Source organism: Salminus brasiliensis, chromosome 6 (assembly GCF_030463535.1).
Source record: "Salminus brasiliensis chromosome 6, fSalBra1.hap2, whole genome shotgun sequence".
Classification (NCBI taxonomy): Eukaryota; Metazoa; Chordata; class Actinopteri; order Characiformes; family Bryconidae; genus Salminus; species Salminus brasiliensis.
In genome coordinates this window covers 9,318,663-9,340,516 of record NC_132883.1, presented here as the reverse complement: position 1 = coordinate 9,340,516, position 21,854 = coordinate 9,318,663, and the positions used below count along the sequence as shown (strand labels likewise).

The 21,854-nt window shown below is 42.6% G+C and overlaps 2 protein-coding genes across 3 annotated transcripts in view; both read left to right on the top strand.

The window, feature by feature from the left end:
• Positions 1-7,325, top strand: part of sema3h (sema domain, immunoglobulin domain (Ig), short basic domain, secreted, (semaphorin) 3H) — a 30,590-nt gene extending 23,265 nt beyond the window's left edge. The window contains exons 12-17 of the mRNA XM_072681566.1: positions 133-221; positions 360-401; positions 1,816-1,970; positions 2,476-2,537; positions 2,837-2,979; positions 3,861-7,325. Coding sequence (XP_072537667.1) covers positions 133-221; positions 360-401; positions 1,816-1,970; positions 2,476-2,537; positions 2,837-2,979; positions 3,861-4,280 — 911 coding nt within the window. The 3' untranslated portion in view covers positions 4,281-7,325. The remainder of the gene's footprint in view (positions 1-132; positions 222-359; positions 402-1,815; positions 1,971-2,475; positions 2,538-2,836; positions 2,980-3,860) is intronic.
• A 4,286-nt stretch (positions 7,326-11,611) lies between these two features.
• borcs6 (BLOC-1 related complex subunit 6) lies at positions 11,612-17,672 on the top strand. Of its 2 annotated transcripts, none has more exons than XM_072680856.1 (6): positions 11,612-11,687; positions 13,563-14,026; positions 14,624-15,122; positions 15,401-15,564; positions 15,930-16,013; positions 16,480-17,672. In XM_072680856.1, the coding sequence occupies exons 2-6, from the start codon at positions 13,571-13,573 to the stop codon at positions 16,603-16,605; spliced, it is 1,329 nt and encodes a 442-aa protein (XP_072536957.1). In that variant the 5' UTR covers positions 11,612-11,687; positions 13,563-13,570; the 3' UTR covers positions 16,606-17,672. The 2 variants fall into 2 exon arrangements, with proteins under 2 accessions (XP_072536957.1, XP_072536956.1); XM_072680855.1 differs by having other exon boundaries at positions 11,626-11,687; positions 13,560-14,026.
• Positions 17,673-21,854: the final 4,182 nt, after the last annotated feature.

Here is a 21,854-nt window from a genome sequence, read left to right as displayed (position 1 = left end):
AGGCTTATTAGTGGGCATACACTTTCATTGCTTAGCTACATTAGCTTGGTCTGTTTGCAAAACTGTCACTAAATATTAATATTATATGTTTATTTAAATGTGTGTGTGTGTGTGTGTGTGTGTGGAATAAAGACTCTGGACTGGTGCTGAAGTCCATATACCTCCACAAAGACAGAAGGCCCCACCAGGAGGTCACACTTGAGCAGCTGCAGGTTTTTAAGGTAAGGTGTATATATATATGTGTGTGTGTGTGTGTGTGTGTGTGTGTGCTTGCACTCCTACCTTTGGTTTTCAATGGGTAACCTTTGTAACATGACCAAAGACCCCTTGACCCCTGATCTGCCTCTCTTGTCCTACAGCACAAATCCCCAATCACCGCCATGACACTGTCCAAGAAAAAGGTACGTTTTCTGCAGTCTACTAAACATACGCATTCACGCAAACAGACATACAGACCCTTTGCTCATCTCACTATCTCTTATACAGTGTCTCTATGGCAACCTGAGACTAGGCAGATGAGACTCAATTCCAGAAGTGTGAATTCTCACACGTATATGCAAGGAAACACATGCGGGCGAATGCACTTGAGACAGAGCTTGAAAGCTGCAGTGCATTTTCACCCCACTTAAGAGTGTGAAGAGCGAAGTGTGAGACATCTAGGACTGATTGTCTGAGTGTATATGTGTGCATGTGCCTGAGATATTCAGTAAACACTCTCTAGCATAGTATCTACCCTCCAAGCTATTTCATAGGAAGACCATACTAATAGGTGGTACGGCCTCCATTTGCCCTCAGAACAGCCTCAATTCTTTGTGGGATGAATTCCACAAGATGTTGGAAACATTGCTTTGAAATTCTGATCCATGTTGACATGATTGCTTCACTCAATTCCTGCAGATTTCTCAGAATCACTTTTATTCTGAAATCCCCCATTTCTACCACATCCAAAGGTCCTACTGGATTCAGATCTGGTAAATGGGAAGACCACTGTAGAACACTGGACTTAGATGCCTTAGGTGACTTTTGATGTGTGACATGGTGTATCATCATGCTGAAGGCAGCCATTAGAAGTCCGAACCGATACTCAACTAGGCTGTGGTATTCAAGTGATGATTAATTGGTATTAACAGGTCCAAAGTGTGCCAAGAAAGCATTCCACACACCATTCCACCACCTCCACCAGTCTGGACTGTTGACCGAAGGGAGGTTGGGTCCATGGATTCATGGATGGCACCACATTCCGACTCTACCATCTGTGGTCCTCAGCAGGAATTGAGATTTATTAGACCAGGCTACATTCTTCCAGTTTTGGTGTATGTGTATCCACTGCAGCCTCAGCTTTCTGTTCTTGGCTGACAGGAGTGGGACCTGACATTGCTTCCTGCTGTTGAAGCCCATGCAGTGTTTTTATCAGCAGTCTGACACTCACTGGATGTTTTTTTTTTTCTCGTTATAGCACCATTCTGAGAAATCTCTAGAGACTGTTATGCTGTAAATCCTAGAAGATCAGCATTTCTTAAAAACAGTCAAACCAGCCCGTTCGGCATCAAAAATCATGCCACGCTCAAAATCATTTAGGAGCCAGTTACTGTCGAATTGTGAATTAAAGGAGTCAATTCCACACTCATTTATTGGTTCCTCTTGATCAACTTGAGGGCTTAGCTTAGCCTAATGTTCTCCAACCTCAGGGGCTCAGATAAGAGCTCAAATGAAGAAAAGATTAGAAATGGCATTATAGTATGAAAAGAGTTACATAGTGTCTATGTGTGGACGTGTTATTGACGTGTGCATGCATGTGTGTATTCTTTCAAACAGTGGCTGTTTGCGGGCTCTGCGGAAGGGGTGTCTCAGCTGGCTCTGTTTCAGTGTGATCTGTACGGACAGGCGTGTGCTGAGTGCTGTATGGCCCGAGACCCTTACTGCACCTGGGACGGCCATGCCTGCAGCCCCTACATGCCAGTTGCACGCAGGTGAGCAGCAACACACACACAGACATCCATCAAGTTCGGGGACAGCTACCTTATCCCCAAAATGGTTTTAACATTATGGAACCAAACGTCTTAGGTTAAACAATTGCTACAATGAGCAATAGCATTATTAAAGAAAAAGGGCAGATTAAATGCCTTAGAAATAATGCCATAGCCAAGCATGCATTTATCCCCCTTTGTATGATGTCAGCAGCCAGGTGTTTAAAGCATCTCTGAGGCAAAAGAGTTTTAATATGAGCTTTTAATAATAGTTTGGAAAGGCAAACACATGCTCTTTATACCAAGAAGGACATTTGGGGGACATTAAGTTGAGTGCTATATACCCATTAAATCCCATTAACAGACCCAACATTTCTCACTTAACTGAAAAATGACAGTGAAGACAAGGGAACTTCTACAGTCCCAGACTGTAAACACATGACCATATCTACATTCACATGCACACAATTGCCAAATGAATGCATCTTATCTATCTATGCATCTGCAGGAGAAACACTCGTCAGGTTGGTGATGACAGGAATCCTTTAAACCAGTGTGTGAGACAGGGAGGTAAGAAAAACAACATTTCAAAAAGAGATTTCATACATGCACATTAGAACTTTTTTTGACATAATTTGATGCTTTGTTCTAATTTCATGATGAATGCACCAATAGAAATGTTCCAAATGACTTGGAATTTTCCCTACTCCTGTAAAGTTGCCATTTTGGAAATACAAGGTTTTTGTGTGAGACAGACACAGTAGAATATTCATAGGTCATATAGATCATACTAGCTATAATAGTTTGATAGTCAATCTGATAGTTTTGGGAAGTGTGTATATGTATTAACATGCTGTTTGTTTGCTTAGCCGGGCTGCAGGTGCAGACAGAGGAGAAGGCCATAGTGGTTGCCGTGGGTAACAGCACCTACCTGGAGTGTTTGCCGAAATCCCGTCATGCTGCAGTAACCTGGTTCAAACAGACGGGAGAGAACAGTTTGGAACAGCACCAGGTAAACACACACACATGCACACACACACACACAGACACACAGACACACACACACACAGCCAGCGACTGACAACAATTTTTTAGTTTTTATTTATTTACTTTAACCCAAAATGATTTTGTCCTAAAATACTCCATTGGTTTACAGTAAAAACCTTTTTTCTGTCTTAGTATATATGTAGTATAGTATATATTCCTTCATGCTTTTTAAGTTCTTATTTAACACAAGGCTTCAGGAACATCTGAGAACCTGTGAGGCTGTAAAAGTCTGCCTTATAGCAGCAGTTTGTTGAACAGACAATCAATCAATCAGTACTTTTGTTGTGTGTTAATGAACAAGCACTAGTTGTCCAAACATATCTCGATACCCTCCGTAGTGAAATCAGCTACTTTAAGGTGAGGTGCCCCTATTGACGATACTGTTGTTTAATAGTACACACCATAGAAAAGCTTTGCCAATAGAATGGGATGCACTGGAGCAGCCATACATGAGCTGGGTCACCATGCCAAATGCCAAGCATTGGCTAGAGGAGTATAAAGCCTTCAGCATTGGGCTGTGGAGCAGTGGGATGAGTTGGAGTCACGTTTGTGACCTTGAACTCCTTATCTAACGTCAGTATCTGACCACACTAATGGCCTTCCAGTTGAAAGATATCAAATCCTCACAGCAATGTTTCAACTTCTAGTGGAAAGCCTTCCCAGTAGAGCAGAGGCTGTTACTACAGAGAAAGGGTGTCAGACCCCTTATTAAAACCCTTGCATTCAGAAGAAACATTGGACAAGTATTTGTCTACAAACTTTTGTACAGTGCAGTATATCTATTTTCACTATTGTACAGAAAATAGACTGTAACTGAACTGCTCTCTCCTGCCCTCCTGCCCGCAGGTGACGTCAGGGGATCAGCTTGTGGTGATTGACAGGGGAATTCTGATTCCAAGGGCGGAGCTTAACCACGGGGGAATTTACCACTGTCAGCTGGAGGAGCACGGCTTCCGCTGGACCGCCGTAACCATCCGCCTGAGCGTGTGGAACCCCGCCCAGCGCTTCTCGCCTGACTCCTCCCAGCCCTGGTACCAGGATGTGATGACACTCATTCATCACGGCAACCTGGAGCACTACTGCAAGGAACTTGGCAAACGGCATCACGGTAGCAAAGGTCCCAAAGAACCAGAGCAGAAGCGGGACAAGAAAAAAGGCGACAAACACAAACATGGCGCGAAAGGAGGAGAGAGGGAGCGAGGGAAAGGGAGGAAGAACAGAAGCAAAATGGACAACTTGGCATCAAGGTCTCCGAGGAGCATCTAGAGAGATGTGAACTGTATGCAAGACACAGTCCTAAAGGTCTAGACACTTTAGTGGACTTGAACCAAATCTCGAAAAACTATACATAGCATATATACTCACAAACACACACACATACATACTCACACAGAAAGGTTACTGAAGCTGAAGGAAAGGACTTAATGGATTGTCATTGTAAAGACTGTGATCGACATGACATGTGGCAATGAGGGAAGACCTCATAAAGGACAAAGATTGTGGTAATAAGAACCCATAAGATCTGGACATTTGGACATGAGGGTATAATTTCCTTGCTACCACACACTAAACCAGTGACTGTGCTCTGCAGATGTGGAAACCCACTAAAAGTCAGCGAGCATCTCAAGTGCTCCTGTAGCCTGTGTACATAAAGACAAGCCTCCTAATGTTTGGGAGCATCTAAAAAAGCCTTTGTTTTAAAAAGACTGCTGAGTTCAAAGCACAAATTTTACTTTTTTTATTACATACCAGCTACATCTAAGTGTATTGTTTCAAGCTTTTTTGTTACTTATTTAATTTTTGTATTTATTTTCTCTATGCCTGGATCTCATGAGAAACACATGGAAGCCCACCCTTGCCAAGTAGAGGAGAAAAATAGAAAACATCAAGAAAATATTGACTTTTTCCATTTTTATTATCAAAAAAATGGCTTATTTCTCAAGGATTTTCTCAAAATATTAATTTATTACAGAAAATAGGGGCATCTTTTCTTGTAATTTCAACATAGCAAGTCAATCACAATACTGGGTTCGCAACCGGAAATTGTCATGATATTTTCAAAAAAATATATAGTATGGAAGAGTATAGAAGAAATATGATTGTTGTATAGTCTGCTAATTAAGACCAGGTTTATATTCATTGCACCGCTGTATATCTGAATTTCAGCTTCCACATTTAACCCATCCATGGAAATGAACACACACATTAACACTAGTGACTAGTGGCAGTGAGTACACACACCCAGAGTGGTGGACAGTCACCATAGCACCCAGGGAGCAATAGGGGGTTTGGTGTCTTTTACAACTGGTCACTTCATCTGTCTTATCTTATTTTATTATTATATCTGAATGCCAGTGTAAACGTTTAGAACAGATACGAATGCAGAAAGTTGTCTGAGACGCATTTGAGGCACGTTATAGAAGTGTAAATGCATCCGACTCTTCAAGACACATTCGGCGACCAGAACTCCTCCCAGGACAACCGAAACACCAGTAATAATCGCAAAGCAAGGGTTTTTTGCATATTCCATCCCACACATCAATCAGATTTCAGTCTGACTAACCAGAGATGCATTTGACTACCCAGTGTGAATGCATGTGGCTAAAATCTTATCAGGATACAATCCAGATACTAGTCACATGAAGTGACCAGGTGTAAACAAGGTCCTCCTCAGAGATGCCTCAGTCATAAACGTGGCAGGAGGAGGAAATGCTGTTTCTTCACTCCCCACGCCCCCAATAGCTACCGGTCCAGGGGATTGAACCGGGAACCTTCTAGTCTGTCTTTTAGGCCACGACTTCTATCTGCTGGAGTGTGCGAGTGAAACCTCTGAGTCTGGATTGATGCTGGTTTGTGAGTCTTGATTGGTGCAACTGCAGTAGACAACATAATCAATGGAATGCACACTGCCCCATTTTTCAGTGCAATATCAAATATCAATTCTTTCATTACACCCACAGTCATCAAGTCAAAATTTGACTTTTGCCAGAAACATAACATTAACAAATACATACATGACATTTTCTCCTCTGTTTGGCTGGAATGAGCTTTTGTAGTAGCACAAGTTGTATTCTCAAAATCAGTCATTGTCTTCAGTGAGGTGTTCCTTTTTTTATGACATTTAAGGTGTTTTTATACCCTCAGACGAACCTTCACCAAGAAGCAGTTGTTCTTGGTGGGTTTGTGGCTTGAGAAAAGTAAAGAACAGTAAAGAAACAGTAGAAAGGAAGGCACGTGGCTAATCAACCATTGGTAAGCGATCACATGAACGCTGAAACTGAAAATCAATACATTATTTATTTATAGACATTGAAAAACATTTAGCTTCAGGATGACCGATAAGGCAGGTAATCAAACCCTGATCATCATGTAATCAAAAGCTAATGGATGGTATTCAGGGACTACTCCCCAAAATTAGGGACACACCTCGTAATCACTGAAATTAGGTGTTGCATTCGGTCCCTTTGCCACAGGTATATAAAATCAAGCACCAAGCCATGCAGTCTGCCTTTACACACATTAGTGAGGATGGGTGGTTCTAAAAAGCTCACTGAATTCCAGAGTGGTACTGAAATAGCAGGCCATCATTGCAACAAGTCAGTTGGTGAAATTTCTTCCCTCCCTAGATATCATACCATCAACTGTGAGTGGTATTATTGAAAACTGGAAGCGTTTAGGAACCACAGCAGCTCAGCCACAAAGTGGAGGCAGACCACATAAAGTTACAGAGCAGGGTCAGGAATGAGTGCTGAGGACCACAGTGCGTAAAAGTCACCATTGCTCTGCTGACTCAATAACTGCAGAGCTCTGAACCTGCTGTTAGATCTGCAAAGAGGAACCAACTCCATAGTAATGCCTATGAATTTAGAATGGGATGTCATGATAGCTCCTGTAGTTGTAATGTGTAGATGTCCCTATACTTTCGTCCATTTAGCGTAGATGCTTTGTTCTGATTTTTTACCAGTAGTCTAATGGTAATAATTGGAACTGGTGTCTAGGTGGACAGAACGGGTCTTGATGTAAACTTATGGTTGACAACTAAGCGCACAGTTTAACCCCTTTTGTGCCGTGACATTTTATTACACCCTAATGATTACTAATCGGTAACTACCTGCAGACTGTCTGAGTTGTTCATAACTTATAACTGTGGTTGAAAAAAGCCAGGAAACACCAGTGGTTTGAAAAAGTTAAAAAGGTTATATGAACTATAAAGCCACCTCAGTACTTGTTTACCGATGTAAAATATAGAACTCCCCAGTGGTGAAACACCCTGGTTGCTGTTATGTAAAATAAATAAATATGTTCTGTGGATTCGTGAGTGGGTTCCTAAGTGTGTTTGAGTCGAGCGGTCTAAATCGGCAGTGTGAATCAAGTGTCAGAGTCAGAACCAGCTTCACTTTAGAATATGAAAAAGGCAAAAACTGGGTTACAGTAAGGCACTTGGTACAAATTGGCCTGTTATCTCTCTCTCGTTCTTTTCACGGATATATGAAGGGTGTCTGTGACATATACTAGACTAAAAAGACAGAAGACTCCAAATAACACACACACAATCGCATGTACACAAACAAATGAACCAGGATGTTTGGAATCAGAGAGATAAATGAGAGGCTGTGTGTTCTGATGTAGTAGAAAAACACACACAGAGCCAGGGGAAATTAAAATGCGGTCTGACGTCAACCACTTGAGAGAAAAACACCAAACTCTTAGATATCCAATGTTGTTGGTGGTGGTGGTGTGTGTGTATATATGAGTGAGAGAGAGAAAGAGAGAGAGAGAGAGAAAGAGAGAGAGAGAGAGAGAGAGAGAGAGAGAGAGAGAGAGAGAGAGATGTATATACCGTATAACTCCTAACAATAATGTAAGTTCAGGCCAACAGTGCAGTGCTACTTTGAAAGGAAGAAGCCCTTCTGTAAATACTCCCCATATCACTTAATGACATGCTGTTACTGATCCACATCACTTCTGCTTCTTACTGTGTCCTATTTTGCTGCTGGGTTCTATAGCTGAGTCTTAACAGCTTTAAAAGAGACCTAGATTTATCTTCTGTCATGTAAAAGAGAAGGGAACGGGGAGAGAAAGACTATGAGTAAAGCAGCCTAGTTAAATATATCATAAACATGGTGTTAATGAAGATATTGGTGTCTGAAGTTTGCTTCTCTAGTTTAGTGCCCTTCTTATGGCACAATGATACAAATACACTAGTAACACCAAACCAACCACAGTGAGTACTACAGCAACTGCCAAGCAACCGCTAATCAACCCCATAGCAACCACCTAGCAACTTCACAGCATCCACTTGGGATACTACAGCAACTGCCAAGCAACCGCTAATCAACCCCATAGCAACCACCTAGCAACTTCACATCATCCACTTGGGATACCACAGCAACTGCCAATCAAGCACTAAGCAACTTTCAAGCAGCTGCTAGGATGTTGCTACATACTACTACTTGGATACTACAACAACTGCCAAGCAACCACTAAGCAACCCCATAGCAACCACCTAGTAACTTCACAGCATTCACTTGGGATACCTCAGCAATGGCTAGGCAAACACTAAGCAAATTCCAAGCAGTTGCTAGGATGTTGCTACATATTACTACTGGGATACTACAACAACTGCCAAGCAACCACCAAGCAACTCCTTGGCAGCCATCTAGCAACACTACAGCAAAACCTGGCAACCCCTAAAAAAAACACCTGATATACCATAGCAACGCACAGCTGGCCATGTAGCAACACCCTAGCAACTGCTTGGAAGTGGGAACCACTTAAGTTGGAACAACCATACTGTGATGTTTTTAAATACACATTTCTAGTTAATTATATATTATTATATTACTAATTAGCCCTCATTTCTACATGAATCAACAGCCAATTAAGCACTACAAACATAACAGATCAAGCACTAATTAACTGTATGAATTAATTCATTGAGTATAATAGTTGATAAGTATACCGTCATTAGTTCTGAGTTACTCAATAACAGCTGCTTATTACAGTGCTAATGACCCCTTCTGCCTCAGGACAGGTACATTTTATCTACTGTATCCTGGCAACACTAAAGACGCAATCTCTGCCCCTTCATTTCAGTGACGTGTGATGTGAACGCTACAACAAACCAAAACATTCAACATGATGATATGCTTCAAGCCTCTGGCAGCAGTTTGGAGAAGGTCCTTTTCAGTTCCAGTTTGACTGTGACCCTGAGCAACAATAGAGCAACATAGAGACGTGATTTGGTGAGCTTTTTGAGGACAAACTCCAGCTTTGCGCTAACTGAAACGTTGACTGCGAGCCCGGCCTTCTCGTCATATGGGCACAAAAAAGACAGATGAACAGACATGATTTTTTCATGAGTCTAAATTAGACCCACTAGCGACATGTAGTGTAGCTCTTGTAGCTCCAGTGCAAAAGTAAAGAGGCAAACTTCGGGTCAGTATGTCTTGACTGATTGACTACCTAGATTTTGTAGTGAGCCATTCCCTCAAGTCTTGAAATTGTGGTGTAGAGACATTCTCCTGAACTCGGTTTGTCTGCTAGCTATAAACATGATCCACATGAAGCTGTTTTGCCAAACGCACAATCATGCACACACACACAGTTCGCCCTGTTTGGATCACTGTGGTGTGTAATCTATCGGCTCACGCCTGACAAAGCACACTGCCTTGAACTCTCGCTGACCTGCCTTGTGGAATATTCTGTGGCACACACTGAACGCTGGAATTCTGCAATCAGATTATATTTTGCCTTCCCAACACAGGCGGTGAAATTACCTAGGCATGTTGCCTTGGATACGGCAGAGCCTTTAAACAGGCACACAAATGAATAATAAATGCGGAGAGACAGAGGGAGCGAGAGGAAGAGTAGGAGGAGGAACTGATGACTGCTGAGGACACACTGTGGTTTTGTGTGACTGGATGACTGAAGCCTGAAGGCCTCAAAACATGGGAGCTCTTTCATCTCCCTGCTCCAGTTTATTAAATGCTGTGTGTCTCTCTCTGTGTGTGTGTGTGTGTGCTTAAGTGAAATAGAAAGTGATGGGCGTGGTGCGTGTGTTGCTTGCAGGCTCTGCCTTGGAGGTTGCTAGCAGGGAGGATTTTTGGTGGTGAGGATAATAACAGACTCTTTCATTTCAAACGTCCTGGTCAGATTCAGGACTCTGAGCAGGTCCTGAGCTGAACTGTAGTTTGGGGAAAGCCTGTAAATGTGCCCAGTGTTTCCTTTAATTTAGGCTAAACATTACAGGGAAAGGCCAATAAAAATCTGAAGGGGATAGAAAACTTAACAGCAACACAGTTTTGCTCACAGAGCCACAGACTGGCGCAAGGTTTTGTCGCCACCTTTGGAAAAATGATGGTACTGCACTTTACTGCATGACTCATTGTATAGTCAGAAGTTTGTGGACACCTGCTCATCCAAAGTTTCAAGGGTCTTGAAGGGCAGTTTGCCCGCCCCTAATTTACTGCATTAACACCCTACTTTACTCTTCTGAAAAGGATTTGAACATTGCTGTAGGATTTGACAGCATTAATCCGGCCACAAGAGCATTAATGAGGTCAGGTACTGATGTTGGGTGATAAGTTCTGCATCACAGACTCTCTCTCCATCTCTCCATCACTCCAAAGAAGGCATGTCCACTGCTCCACATACCAGTGCAAGGTTTTAATACCCCTCTAGCTCAAGCAGAATTAAGATATAGTGTGTGTGTATGTCGTATAATTTGATCGTAAAATACATAAATACATGATAACATAAAATACTTTCATAATAACATACTGAGAATAAAATAAAGCACAGTTCTGGTACTTTTATTATCTATATTTCTATAGATCTATATATCTATAACCCCCCCCCCCCCCCAACACACACACACACACACACACACACACACACACACACACAGTCCAAACTTTTGAATTAGTCTGTATACAGTAGACACTATGTCCAAATGTTTGTGGACAGTCCTTGTAATAAATGCGTTTAGCTAATGTACCTTGCACTCATTGCTGACAGATGTGCAAATACGCACACACAACTTGTCCAGTCCCGGTAGAGAAGTACTGCCAATAGAATAGGACCATGCCCAATGACAGGCGTGGGCTAGAGGGGTATGAAGCCTTCTGTGTTCTCTGGAATGATGGTTGGTGCTTCATCCAATTCTTTTGGGATGAGTCGAGGAGTTTGGGGTGAGTCGAGGAGTTTGGGATGAGGAGGGATGGTGCTCATCCACTCATCCAACATCCTGACCTTTTTTTTTTTTTCGCTGAATGCAACCAAATGCTCAGTGCAGTGCTCCACAGTAGCCAGGTACTTTACTAAATGTAGGATAAGCTACATGAAGCTACATGTGCATGTGTCCCGATACTTTTGCTCATATATTGACTATCGAATTAACGGTCGTTTAAGGTGAATATTGGATCACTTGGATGGCTATCAGTGTCAGAACATATCGGTTAAGGATTTATTAGATGTTTGGGCATATTGGATTGCTTCATTCATAATTAATAGTTTATTAATGAATGTATTATTTGTCATGTGTGAAAATAACAGGGCGTCCAGCAGAAAGCAACGCGGAACTATAGTTCCATCCTTTCCGGTTTAACACGTCAGATATTTAGCACGGACTCAGTTTCCTGGCAACCTTCATCCTGAGGAAGAAGTGCAGAGGTAAATGGTAGCTATATTAGCTAATTCTTCGCAGCGCGGAGTAAATGTCCAGCTTTCACGGCATTTAGCAGCAGGACGAGCGTGTTGAGCTGGCCACGAAGCGACGTTTACTGACAGCCAAATCACATCTGCCTCTGCGAGGGGAGAAGTTTCAGGCCTGCTGTTAGCTTAGCAGTTAGCCAGCTGCCGTTGTCTCTCTGTGCAGACAGCTAATGTTGAAGCTAGCTATTGTTAGCTATTGCTATAGCTAGCTAACGCCAGATGACTTGTGTGGCAGCACTGACCCAGACAGTGGAGTTGTTATGGATGTTATGACAGTCCAGTGAGAGACAAGTCGTGCTATTTTGCAACGCCTAATTTCAGCCACATCGTCTTTTCTGTGAATAAACGGTAGCTAGCTAGTTTGTTAGCTAGCTAGCTAGATACCTAAATAAGCGAGGAAGCTTACTATTGTAAGATTTGGTGGCTAATGCTAGCTGAGTGTGTCGTCGTCATATGATTTCAGTTCCTCAATCAAGTCTCCAAACATTTGCCACCAGGCAGACAGACCGACAGACCGACAGACAGACAGACAGACAGACAGACCGACAGACAGACAGACAGACAACTAACTAAAGTTAGATGATCAGCCTCAACGAGTGAGCCTGTAACATGCCACCAAATGAATTCTGACAGCATAGCTCACATCACCTGGGTGTGTGGCCTGAAATCAGATGCTATGCTATTTTAACTAACTTAATTAGCAGCAAATGTAGCTAGCTAGCTGCACCCAGTGGATGACGTTATAGCTAGCTAGCTAACTGTGATTATGCTGTTGGCTGATGTGCAGTGAAAGCTGTGATGTGATTCATGCTGTATGTTGCTGTCAAATATGAGAGTCAGAGCAGCTGTGGCAGGAATCAGTACTGTGCCAGTCAGTGATTCAGATCAGAATCAGATTTAGTGGCCAAGGATTTTGGCTGGTGTAATTTACAGACAGTACTTAAGATGCAATATTATAATCATCATGTATCTATATTAAACATATAATATATACATATGCCTAATATATAACATGTCTGGTAAAGCAGTATACATGGGTGTTGCTAAACGATAGTGTACTTCATGTATAGGAATACAATTGTTAAAAATATCCAGACACTCTTGTAGGTAGTAAATCCAGGACCTGCTGCTGATACTAGTACTCATTAGCACTTTCACAGCTTGTATAATCTGCTCAGAAAAGAAGTGCCAAAAGAATAGGGTGCTTTGAAGCAGCCAGACATGAGTTAAAGGCCACCATGCCCAATGCCAGGCATCAGCAAAAGGGGTGTAAAGGATGTGGAGTAGTGAAGCTACTATGTACTCTGGAGTGATTGAGTTCCATCCAATACTTTTGAGATGAGTCGAAGTGGCATTTGTGATCCAGAACAAATTATCAAACACTTGCCCTCACTAATGCTCCTTGAGGCTGAATGCAGTCAAATCCCTACAGCAGTGATTGAGCATTTAATAACTTTACTTTACTACCTCACTGGACTCTATTTATTACACATTGCACAATTTGCACACTACCGGCAATTATTTATTATTCTCTGGTCTGTACTGTGTTGTGTTGTCTGTCCGCACTTGTTTGTTTGTGTTGCACTTGTGTCTTGTATGCACTGTCTATGTTGCACCATGGTCCTGGAGGAACGTTGTTTCGTTTCACTGTGTACTCTGTATGTAGTTGAAATGACAATAAAACCCACTTGACTTGACTTGAGAGTAAAGCCTTCTAAGAAGAGTAGAGGCTAGTAATGCAGCAAAGGAGGGGGTGACAAAAGATTGCATTGATGGTAATAGAAGATATGGAGTGTATGATGATATTGACTAATATTACGTCTTATTTAGCAGGTTGAGGGATGAGCCACTCCTCTGGGATTGGCCATGATGTGCAGGAGGCAACCAATGGAGTGGACACTCCTGACTCTCCAGAGGCCTGCGATTGGATGAGCACCCATGACTCCACCTCCTTGAAGTGTCGAGATGGGGAAGCTTGCCCGGAGGAAAGAGAGATTTGTGCATATACACCCCATGTAACTGAACCAGTGTGCAGACAAACACACACAAACTCAGCACCTCACACCAACACACACACCCCTGATGAAGGTCCCCCACACGCAGACGAGTTACTGCTTGCACGCACATCTCACTCACAACCAATGTCAAAAAACAACTTTGACATGGACTCAGTTGACCCCGCCCACACACAAACTAATGATGGATGGGGAGAAGTGGAGGAAGAGAAAGATGATAGAGATGATGATGATGATGATGACGACGATGGCGTAAAAACAACGGCAGACGTTTCAGTGCAGGTGAGGCCTGTAGTAAGCATCTTTTGTCTGTTTAATTGAATTTCTTAAGACAGGAAGGTCCTAGATCAGCACTTTAACTAATTTTGAGTAATATGATGCACACTGTCAGTTTAACAGAATCTTTAACTGTGGTGTTACAGCTATATATATAATATATAATTAAACAAAATATGTATATTTTTTAAAGTGTAGCTTATATACATCAATTAGCATTGTGCAAGCTGTATTCCCAAATTAGTGAAATTATGCTCTTTAAAATTGCTACCTTACAAAAATGTATTATTATTATTATTATTGTTATATACAACATGCCATCTGTAAAATAATGACTGTTTGAGATGACTTAAAAACATATCATGATTTGAGGCAACCTTTAACATGCAGTTGGCATTGTGCAATTACACTGCTGACTGGTGTCCAGAACCCTTTACTTGGTAGCTATATTTTCGTAAGCTTCAGTGTACAACTACAGAAACAAACTTGGCACACCAAACATGTATTTGGCTGATCTGCTGGAGAGGAAACTCTTGATTTCGTTTAGCTAAACTATTGCTTTAAAACCCATTGTAATAATCAACATATCTATCTGCTTTTCAGCAAGTGAAAGAGACCCCCACCGAGGACCCAACAGCTTCAGAAATCCCATCCACAGAACCACCCAACAATTCAGCATCTGAAGATGATGCCCCTTCTGCTGCTTCCACTCCACCTGAGCAGGCCCCACCCCTGGTTCCAGCCCCTCCACCCAGTTCAGCTTCTGCTCCTGTGATGCCAGAGGCTGATGTTTGGCAGCGGCCAGCACACGTGATGGCGGAGGTGCGGGTGCGTTCGGCACCAGAGCGGGACCGAGACAGGGAGCGAGTGGTGCGTGGCATGCAGGACAGTAAGAGTCTAGACGGCATCAGCAATGCTTATGGAGGCGGTTCCCGTGGCACAGGGGTCAAAGGGGGGCAGGCGGAGGGTCGTAGGGCTACCATATCCAGCGCTTTGGAACTTGAGGGGACCGTGAGCCACGACGGCGATCTCACACACTTCATCACTAAGAACCTGGAACAGAAGATCAAAATGAGCTCCCGGCCCAGCCTTGACACTGACTGTGAGTATGTGTTTTTCAATCCCATTGCATGCTAATACAGCTAAGAAGCCAATTAAAGCTTATAGCCCACCGATTAGCACTGCATGTCTAAATCATTACACACTATACTCTATGAACTTTGTGTCAGGTTCTTCAGCAGTCTCAAATAGACTTGCTTATGTGGTTTCTAAAACTGTATGACTGTAGAAATGGATAAATGTAGAATAGCCAAAACAGCAGCAGTGTGAATTTTGCATGTGGATTCACTGAATTTTTAATGCATAATTGTGTGTGTGCAGCGGACTGCTCAGGTCCGGTGGTTCGAGGTCGTGGCTCATTGCGTCGGCCAGCTGATATCCCACCTATTGACCCCTCAGTGCTGCTGGACCTGCATAAACACACACAGGAGGTTGCACACAGCGTGGAGATGATGCTTCGCAGCCTCAACGGAACCATCCAGAATGTAAGCTTATTGGCACACAAACCTGCGCACTTCTTGTTGCTTCTTAAACACAGTTTCTGAAGCTCACATTTGTAACTGGTGTCCCCAAACACACCAAGTTTTATCCCTACCTTATTCATGACAAGTCTGCGCAAGCTTCCACCTCCCTGTCACATCCCTCTTAACTCTGTCATCTATCAGTCTGCTACCAAGGCAGAAGCCTCCCATACTCTAGCTCCCAAAATTTTACCCTCTTTCGCAGTCTTCTCCCAAATCATAAGTTGAAGGCATGGTCCAAACTATCAGAATTGTATTTTATGGTGCTCTCTCATGGTAATGTTATAGTATTTATGGTTCTGTCTCTCTTTCTGTGTCTCTCTGTGTAGATGACTGCTCTGAGTGTGGGTTATATTCAGACATACAGAGATTCCGTGGATAGCTTGGGGGAGTCGGTGGATATGAGCATAAAGGTTTGAGTGTTTGATTTGATGTTTGTGCTTTTTTTTATTGATGTGTTTTGTAGTACAGATATTTTATGACATTTAAATGCAAATGCATATTTTTAAGCACTGAACATACCACATATCAATTACTTGATGAACTTGATGAGAGGAGGGGGGTCTGCAGCCTGTGGAGAATTATGCAGTAGAACTTCACGGTCATTATTCACCTAAAGATGTGGCATTTTATTTCTGTGTCCAATCCTAACTAAGATAATTTTACCAAGTCATGTAAAGAGGGACACATTTGGTAAGCAGTGAGGCGGGTTTTGTATTCAGATTTCTTAAATAGCTTTTGAATGGTGGGTGAAAAGGGGTTAAAATGCCTTAATGACCACTTTTAGTCAATCGGCTTCCATTTAGTTTTTTGCTTAAAACTCAACAGGTGGCAGTTATCCGGGTCCAAGAACTGTGCTGAACATATGTGTTATTGCAGGGAATGTACACTCTGATGGCGCGGTGTGAAGAGTTGGATCGTTCCATGCAGCCCATACAGGCACTTGCGGCTCAGATAAGAGACATCAAACGCACGCTGGACACTTTGGAAGCCATCTGCAAGTAGCCACTGGCGACAGGCCACACCCCCTGATGACTCAAAAGCTCTTGGAGATGCTTTGCGATGAAACTCCGCCCTTTGCAGACAGTTTGCTAATTATCATGCAACCCAATCACTTTGCTAATGATTGTGTCTCCTAGCAACGCTCTGCAAGTGCTCCTCCCCTTAGAGACAGCCTTGCTCTAGCACCTCCCCATGGAGACAACCTGTTGTTGGCCCTTCCTCTTTTTGTGGCTCCTCCCCTGTAGGATGATTGTCGGTGGGGAGAGAATAATGGACTCCTCTCTGTGAGCTCACACCGTCCAGCATACTTATGTACCACTAAGAGATGCTCTCTCTTTCTCTCTGTGTGAATGCATTAATTGTATCTGGTGGGACTATTTATGAAGTGTGTTTGAAAGTGTGAATGTGTGTGTGTGTGTGTGTGTGTGTGTGTGTGTGTGTGTGTTAATTATGTAAGAGATAAGTCAGTGATGTTTACTGTACCACCTCCCAGCTACTAAAGGCCTCAAATTAGACAGGAGAAATCTCACGTCGGTATTTCTCCATGTGGAAACATTCGATAGAAGCCATTCTCTGTTTGTTTGATCCCTTGGGCGTTTGAATGTCTTCAGATTGGATGCTATGTATCCCCCCCCCCCCCCGACTTTGGCTCTGTTACCACGGTGACCACTGATCGTTTCTAACACACGTGTCCTATTAATCGTCCTGGGAGCTGTGGACGTAATGTTGCCACGGCAACAGTTATGATTAGTTTCCGTGGCACGTGAGGTACGGTATGTGTCAACTGGTTGGAGGCTGTACGGCCAGTGATTTCAAAAGCGACTCCTTCAGACTGATAAAACTGATGTAGGATATCGAGTGCGACCGAAAACCAAACCAGAGGGAGTGGAGGAATGAAATGAAGGAGTGCAGGACAGTCCCTTTCCTCTCTCCAGCCCTGATCGCCAGCCTCCTGTCCGTCCCATGCATCTCTGCTTTTACAATCCCGATTTGTCAACCAGTCTGTCTGGCTTCAGTGTATGTTTTAAAGAATGAAATATAACAATAAATTTACTAGATTGATCCACAAACATGCCTTGCTGTCGTATGTGTCACATTTTAGCAGTGACCATTTGGCAGAGGTGAAGCAATATTCTTATGGCTGTTTACAAATATGAACATCTCATGACTTACCCCATAAGCACTTAATCTGTGCTTATTTAGTTTAGATGTTGGGCTAACAAACACTGGACATAGACTGTAACTGGTCTCATCTCGGTGTATACTCATGCCAAAGACTTAATTTGTTTGCTTCAAGAATCTATATAAAAAATTTGTAAACAAGTAAATAAAAATACACAATACACATTCAGTAGACAGTTTAAGCTACAGCTGAAACTATATTATCATCTGCATAACATCCTGCTTTAGTACTGTTCCTCATTCAAACTGGACCAGCAGAATGATAACACACATTGTACTAATGCATTCTGAGCGAGTTGAAAGCTGGGTGGTGACCGTCTAAGTCCTGTGTTTAATAGCAACGTTAGCCTGTCATCGCCTCCTTTAAACGAAAGCAGCAAACTTCAGATGCCAAACTTGTTGGCTGATTGACTGCAGCGATACTAGGTGGTAAATCATGTTCATCAAGTTGTTTTTTCTCAGAACTGCTCCTTTAATTAAATGACAAAGCGTTAATTAAACGTTTAAGCACAAGAACTTGCACTTAACGCAGTGGTTTAGGCTGGAATCAAGTTTACGCCTAAGGTTAAATGTCAGTGTACGTGTGTTATTTCTGACCTAAACTCCTTATCCTTAAACGAACACACTAGACACATGCTAACACAATGCTGTCTCCCATTATTTGAATGCCTTGCTTTCTCACAAAGAACCTGAGTGAGCCTTAAGCCTCAGTCAGATCACCCTGTCTTCAGCACCGCATTTAGCACCACGTCTTAGAACGAGACAGTGTGTTCTGACCCAGGCCGAAGAGATCCAGAAGACAGAAGCACAAAAGAAAAGAGCTGTCGCTGAATTCCTGGTAAATGCAGGTGAGTTCTTAGTACGTGTTGTGCTCTGACGCACTGCTCAGCTCTATCAGCTCACTGCTGCTGCCAAGCACTAGAGTTCCCTAATTAAACATTACTGTGTGTGTGTGTCCTCACTTGGCATTGTCAGGTTTAAGGCTGGTTGGAGGCCCCAGGTTCTTGGTGAAAGAATCCCACGCTGGCATTAAGGTGCTAAAGCATCCTCCCACATGATGAATCACTTAGTGAGTTAGACATTGGCTCCACTGCTTTTACCACAGTATTTAGACTGGGTCCCATCTTTAAAGGCACTGTATATGATTCTGGAGAACCACTGTTGAAATTTAAGCTCAACAGCAAAACAAACACACCCTTTCTGTCAGTGCTCCTTTAGTAGCTTCGCCCAAAGATCCATGCACATACATGTGGGTTAGATAGAGCTGCTGTTCCTAACTGAAGAGATTGTAATGAGTCGACTGGATTAGCTTTTAGCCAAGCACCTGCTCGCTTCCATTTACATTTACAGCATTTAGCAGACGCTCTTATCCAGAGCGGCTTACAAGGTTACTCGTATCACAGAGGTGGACCAATGTAGTGTTAGGAGTCTGGCCCAGGACTCTTATTGGTGTAGCGCAGCATAGTCACCCAGACCAGGGCTCTTCTAAGCTCCCTTTCTATGGATACTCACATAGGGAAAGGTGCAGTCACAAGGCCTGGTTTGTGTAGCAGCCTGTTTTCCAAATAACCAGCAGTCTGGATTATGAGCAACACCATATTCTTCTGTAGTGGCTGTTGCACTTTATGTAGCAGCTTCAGGAAAGCGTGGTCCCGTATACAGGCCTTAAGGGAGGTTATTCAGTTGAATAACAGTTGAATCAGTTGAATAACGTGATTTACAGCACAGCCAATCATCCTCTCATCTGAAAAGAAATGTGACTCTGCTGCTAAAAGTCACACTATGGTCTTCATTCCTTGTTTACTTATGATTTAATCTTAATTCAGTTTACGTAACTCATCCCGTGGGGCAGCATAACATGGCCTCTGCACACATTTGTTTTTAGGCAGAGCAGGAGGCACCTCACGGTGCCATTCAGGTGTTTATTGTTTGTTATTGTTTAGTGTCGTTCATGCTGTTTCCTGCCGCAGACGAAGGCTACGGTTCGCGGTAAACATGGCTAGATCCGTGTCTCAGACCCAGATTAAGGATAAGCCAGAGACTAAACATGAGATTAGGGGTTAGTTTGGACAGATGGACTGATAGAGGTGAAGGGGACTGGATGACCGGCTCTGCAACATTCAGCAAATCTGATGATACACTTATCACTGTCCTACCTGCCCCCGGGTACATGTTCAACATTCTAGCACGTGTGCATGTGCAGGGAAGGGAATGTCTGTGTGTGTGTGTGTGTGTGTGTGTGTGTGTGTGTGTGTGTGTGTGTGTGTTTGTTTATTTGAGCCATGTCCGCATTCATGTGCACCTATGTTTACATAAAGACATGTGTACTAGTTTTTGTTTGTGCAGTTAAAGGTCTCTTTGAAGTCAAGCTGGAACACGTTCATAGATATTTGCATATATGTATCTGTGTGTGTAACGCTATATCACACGGATGGAGTAACATCCTTACCACAACCACTATCAGATGTTGAGGAATCTGCCCTGCAGCAAAAGGCCCTATAGACACTGACAATTAAAGGTGCTTCAAACGATTCTTTGAACGATTCAATAGAAGAATCACTTTTGCTGTCAAAAAGACAAAACATATAGTAAGGACGGTTCCTTATGGAACCAAACATGGTTCTGTTATGGCATTGCTTAATGAGTCAACTCTCTGAATCCAGGCACTTATGAATCAAGAGCTGACTCAGAAGCTCCTAGCACCAGAAATGTGTCCAACCACGACACACACATTAACAGTCTGACTGTATTAAAACAAAAGGGTGGCTTACAAACAAACGACTCAGTCAGTCTCCAATGCTGAAACGGTGGTGACAGCTTACGGAGAACCTCTTGTACCTGGTTCTTCTACAAAAACTTTAAAAAAATATGAAGTGTGCACATCTCCAGACTGCTTTGATAAGGTCAGATAGGTCCTATAATGAATCTGACATTATGTGTCCCTGAAGGTCATCAAATTATATGAAGTTAATATGTCAGGATCATAGTCATAAGGGTCTATTATGTATTTTAATAATAACAGGCTTTATTCATCAATGGCTCTTAAGACGAAACAGCACAAAGATGTTTTCTTAGTCGTGTTTTCTTCAGTTTATGAGGACAATGGGATTGATCATTATACACAATTTGGACAAAAGTATTGGGACACCTGCTTATTTATTGTTTCTCACAAAATCAAGAGTAAAAAAAAAAGTTCATCTTTCTTTTGTAGGAGTAACTGTCTATAGGCTTTTTACTAGATTTTGGAGTATTTCTGTGAGGATTTGATTGCATTCAGCAACAAGAAGGTTCGTTAGGTCTGGATATTAGATGATCACCACCCCACCTCATCCCAAACTCCCCAACTCATCCAAAAAGTATAGGATGGAGCACCACCATCATTGGGCTACATTATGTCCAAATGTTTGTGGACACCCCTTCTATTTAAGGCATTTAGCTCGTGTATGTTGCACCCGTCACTGAAACAGATGTACAAATGCACACACAGCTTGTCTGGCCTCTGTAGGGAGAAGTATTGCCAATAGAATAGGACTTTCTGAAGCAGATAAACATGAACCTATTGGCACCATTCTTAATTCCGGGTGAGGGATATTAAGCCCCCCACCATTGAGCTGTGGAGCAGTGGCACTGTGTTGTCTGGAATGATGGTTGGTGCTCCATTCAGTACTTTTGGGAGTATTTGGGTTAGGGGTGAGGTTGGGGGGGGGGGGGGGTGATCATCCAACATCCTGACCTTACTGACGTTCTTGTCGCTGAATGAAATAAAATCCTCACAGCAATGCCCCACAGTTTAGTAGAAACCCTTCCCTGGACAGTAGAAACAGTTACTCCAACAAAAACAGGATAAACTCTATTTAATACCCTTGATTTCAGAAGAAACAGTGAATGAGCAGGTGTCCCAATACTTTTGTCCATATAGTGTTTATATGATATGTGTTGTATTAATTGATCTTTGTAATGCAGAAGCTATTGTGAGCATTAGTGTATAAAGGATTGCACGGTGCTGTGTGTGGGTGAACCATTTGTTTATTTTATTTACATTTTTATTTCTTCAAAGTTTTGTGAAAGTT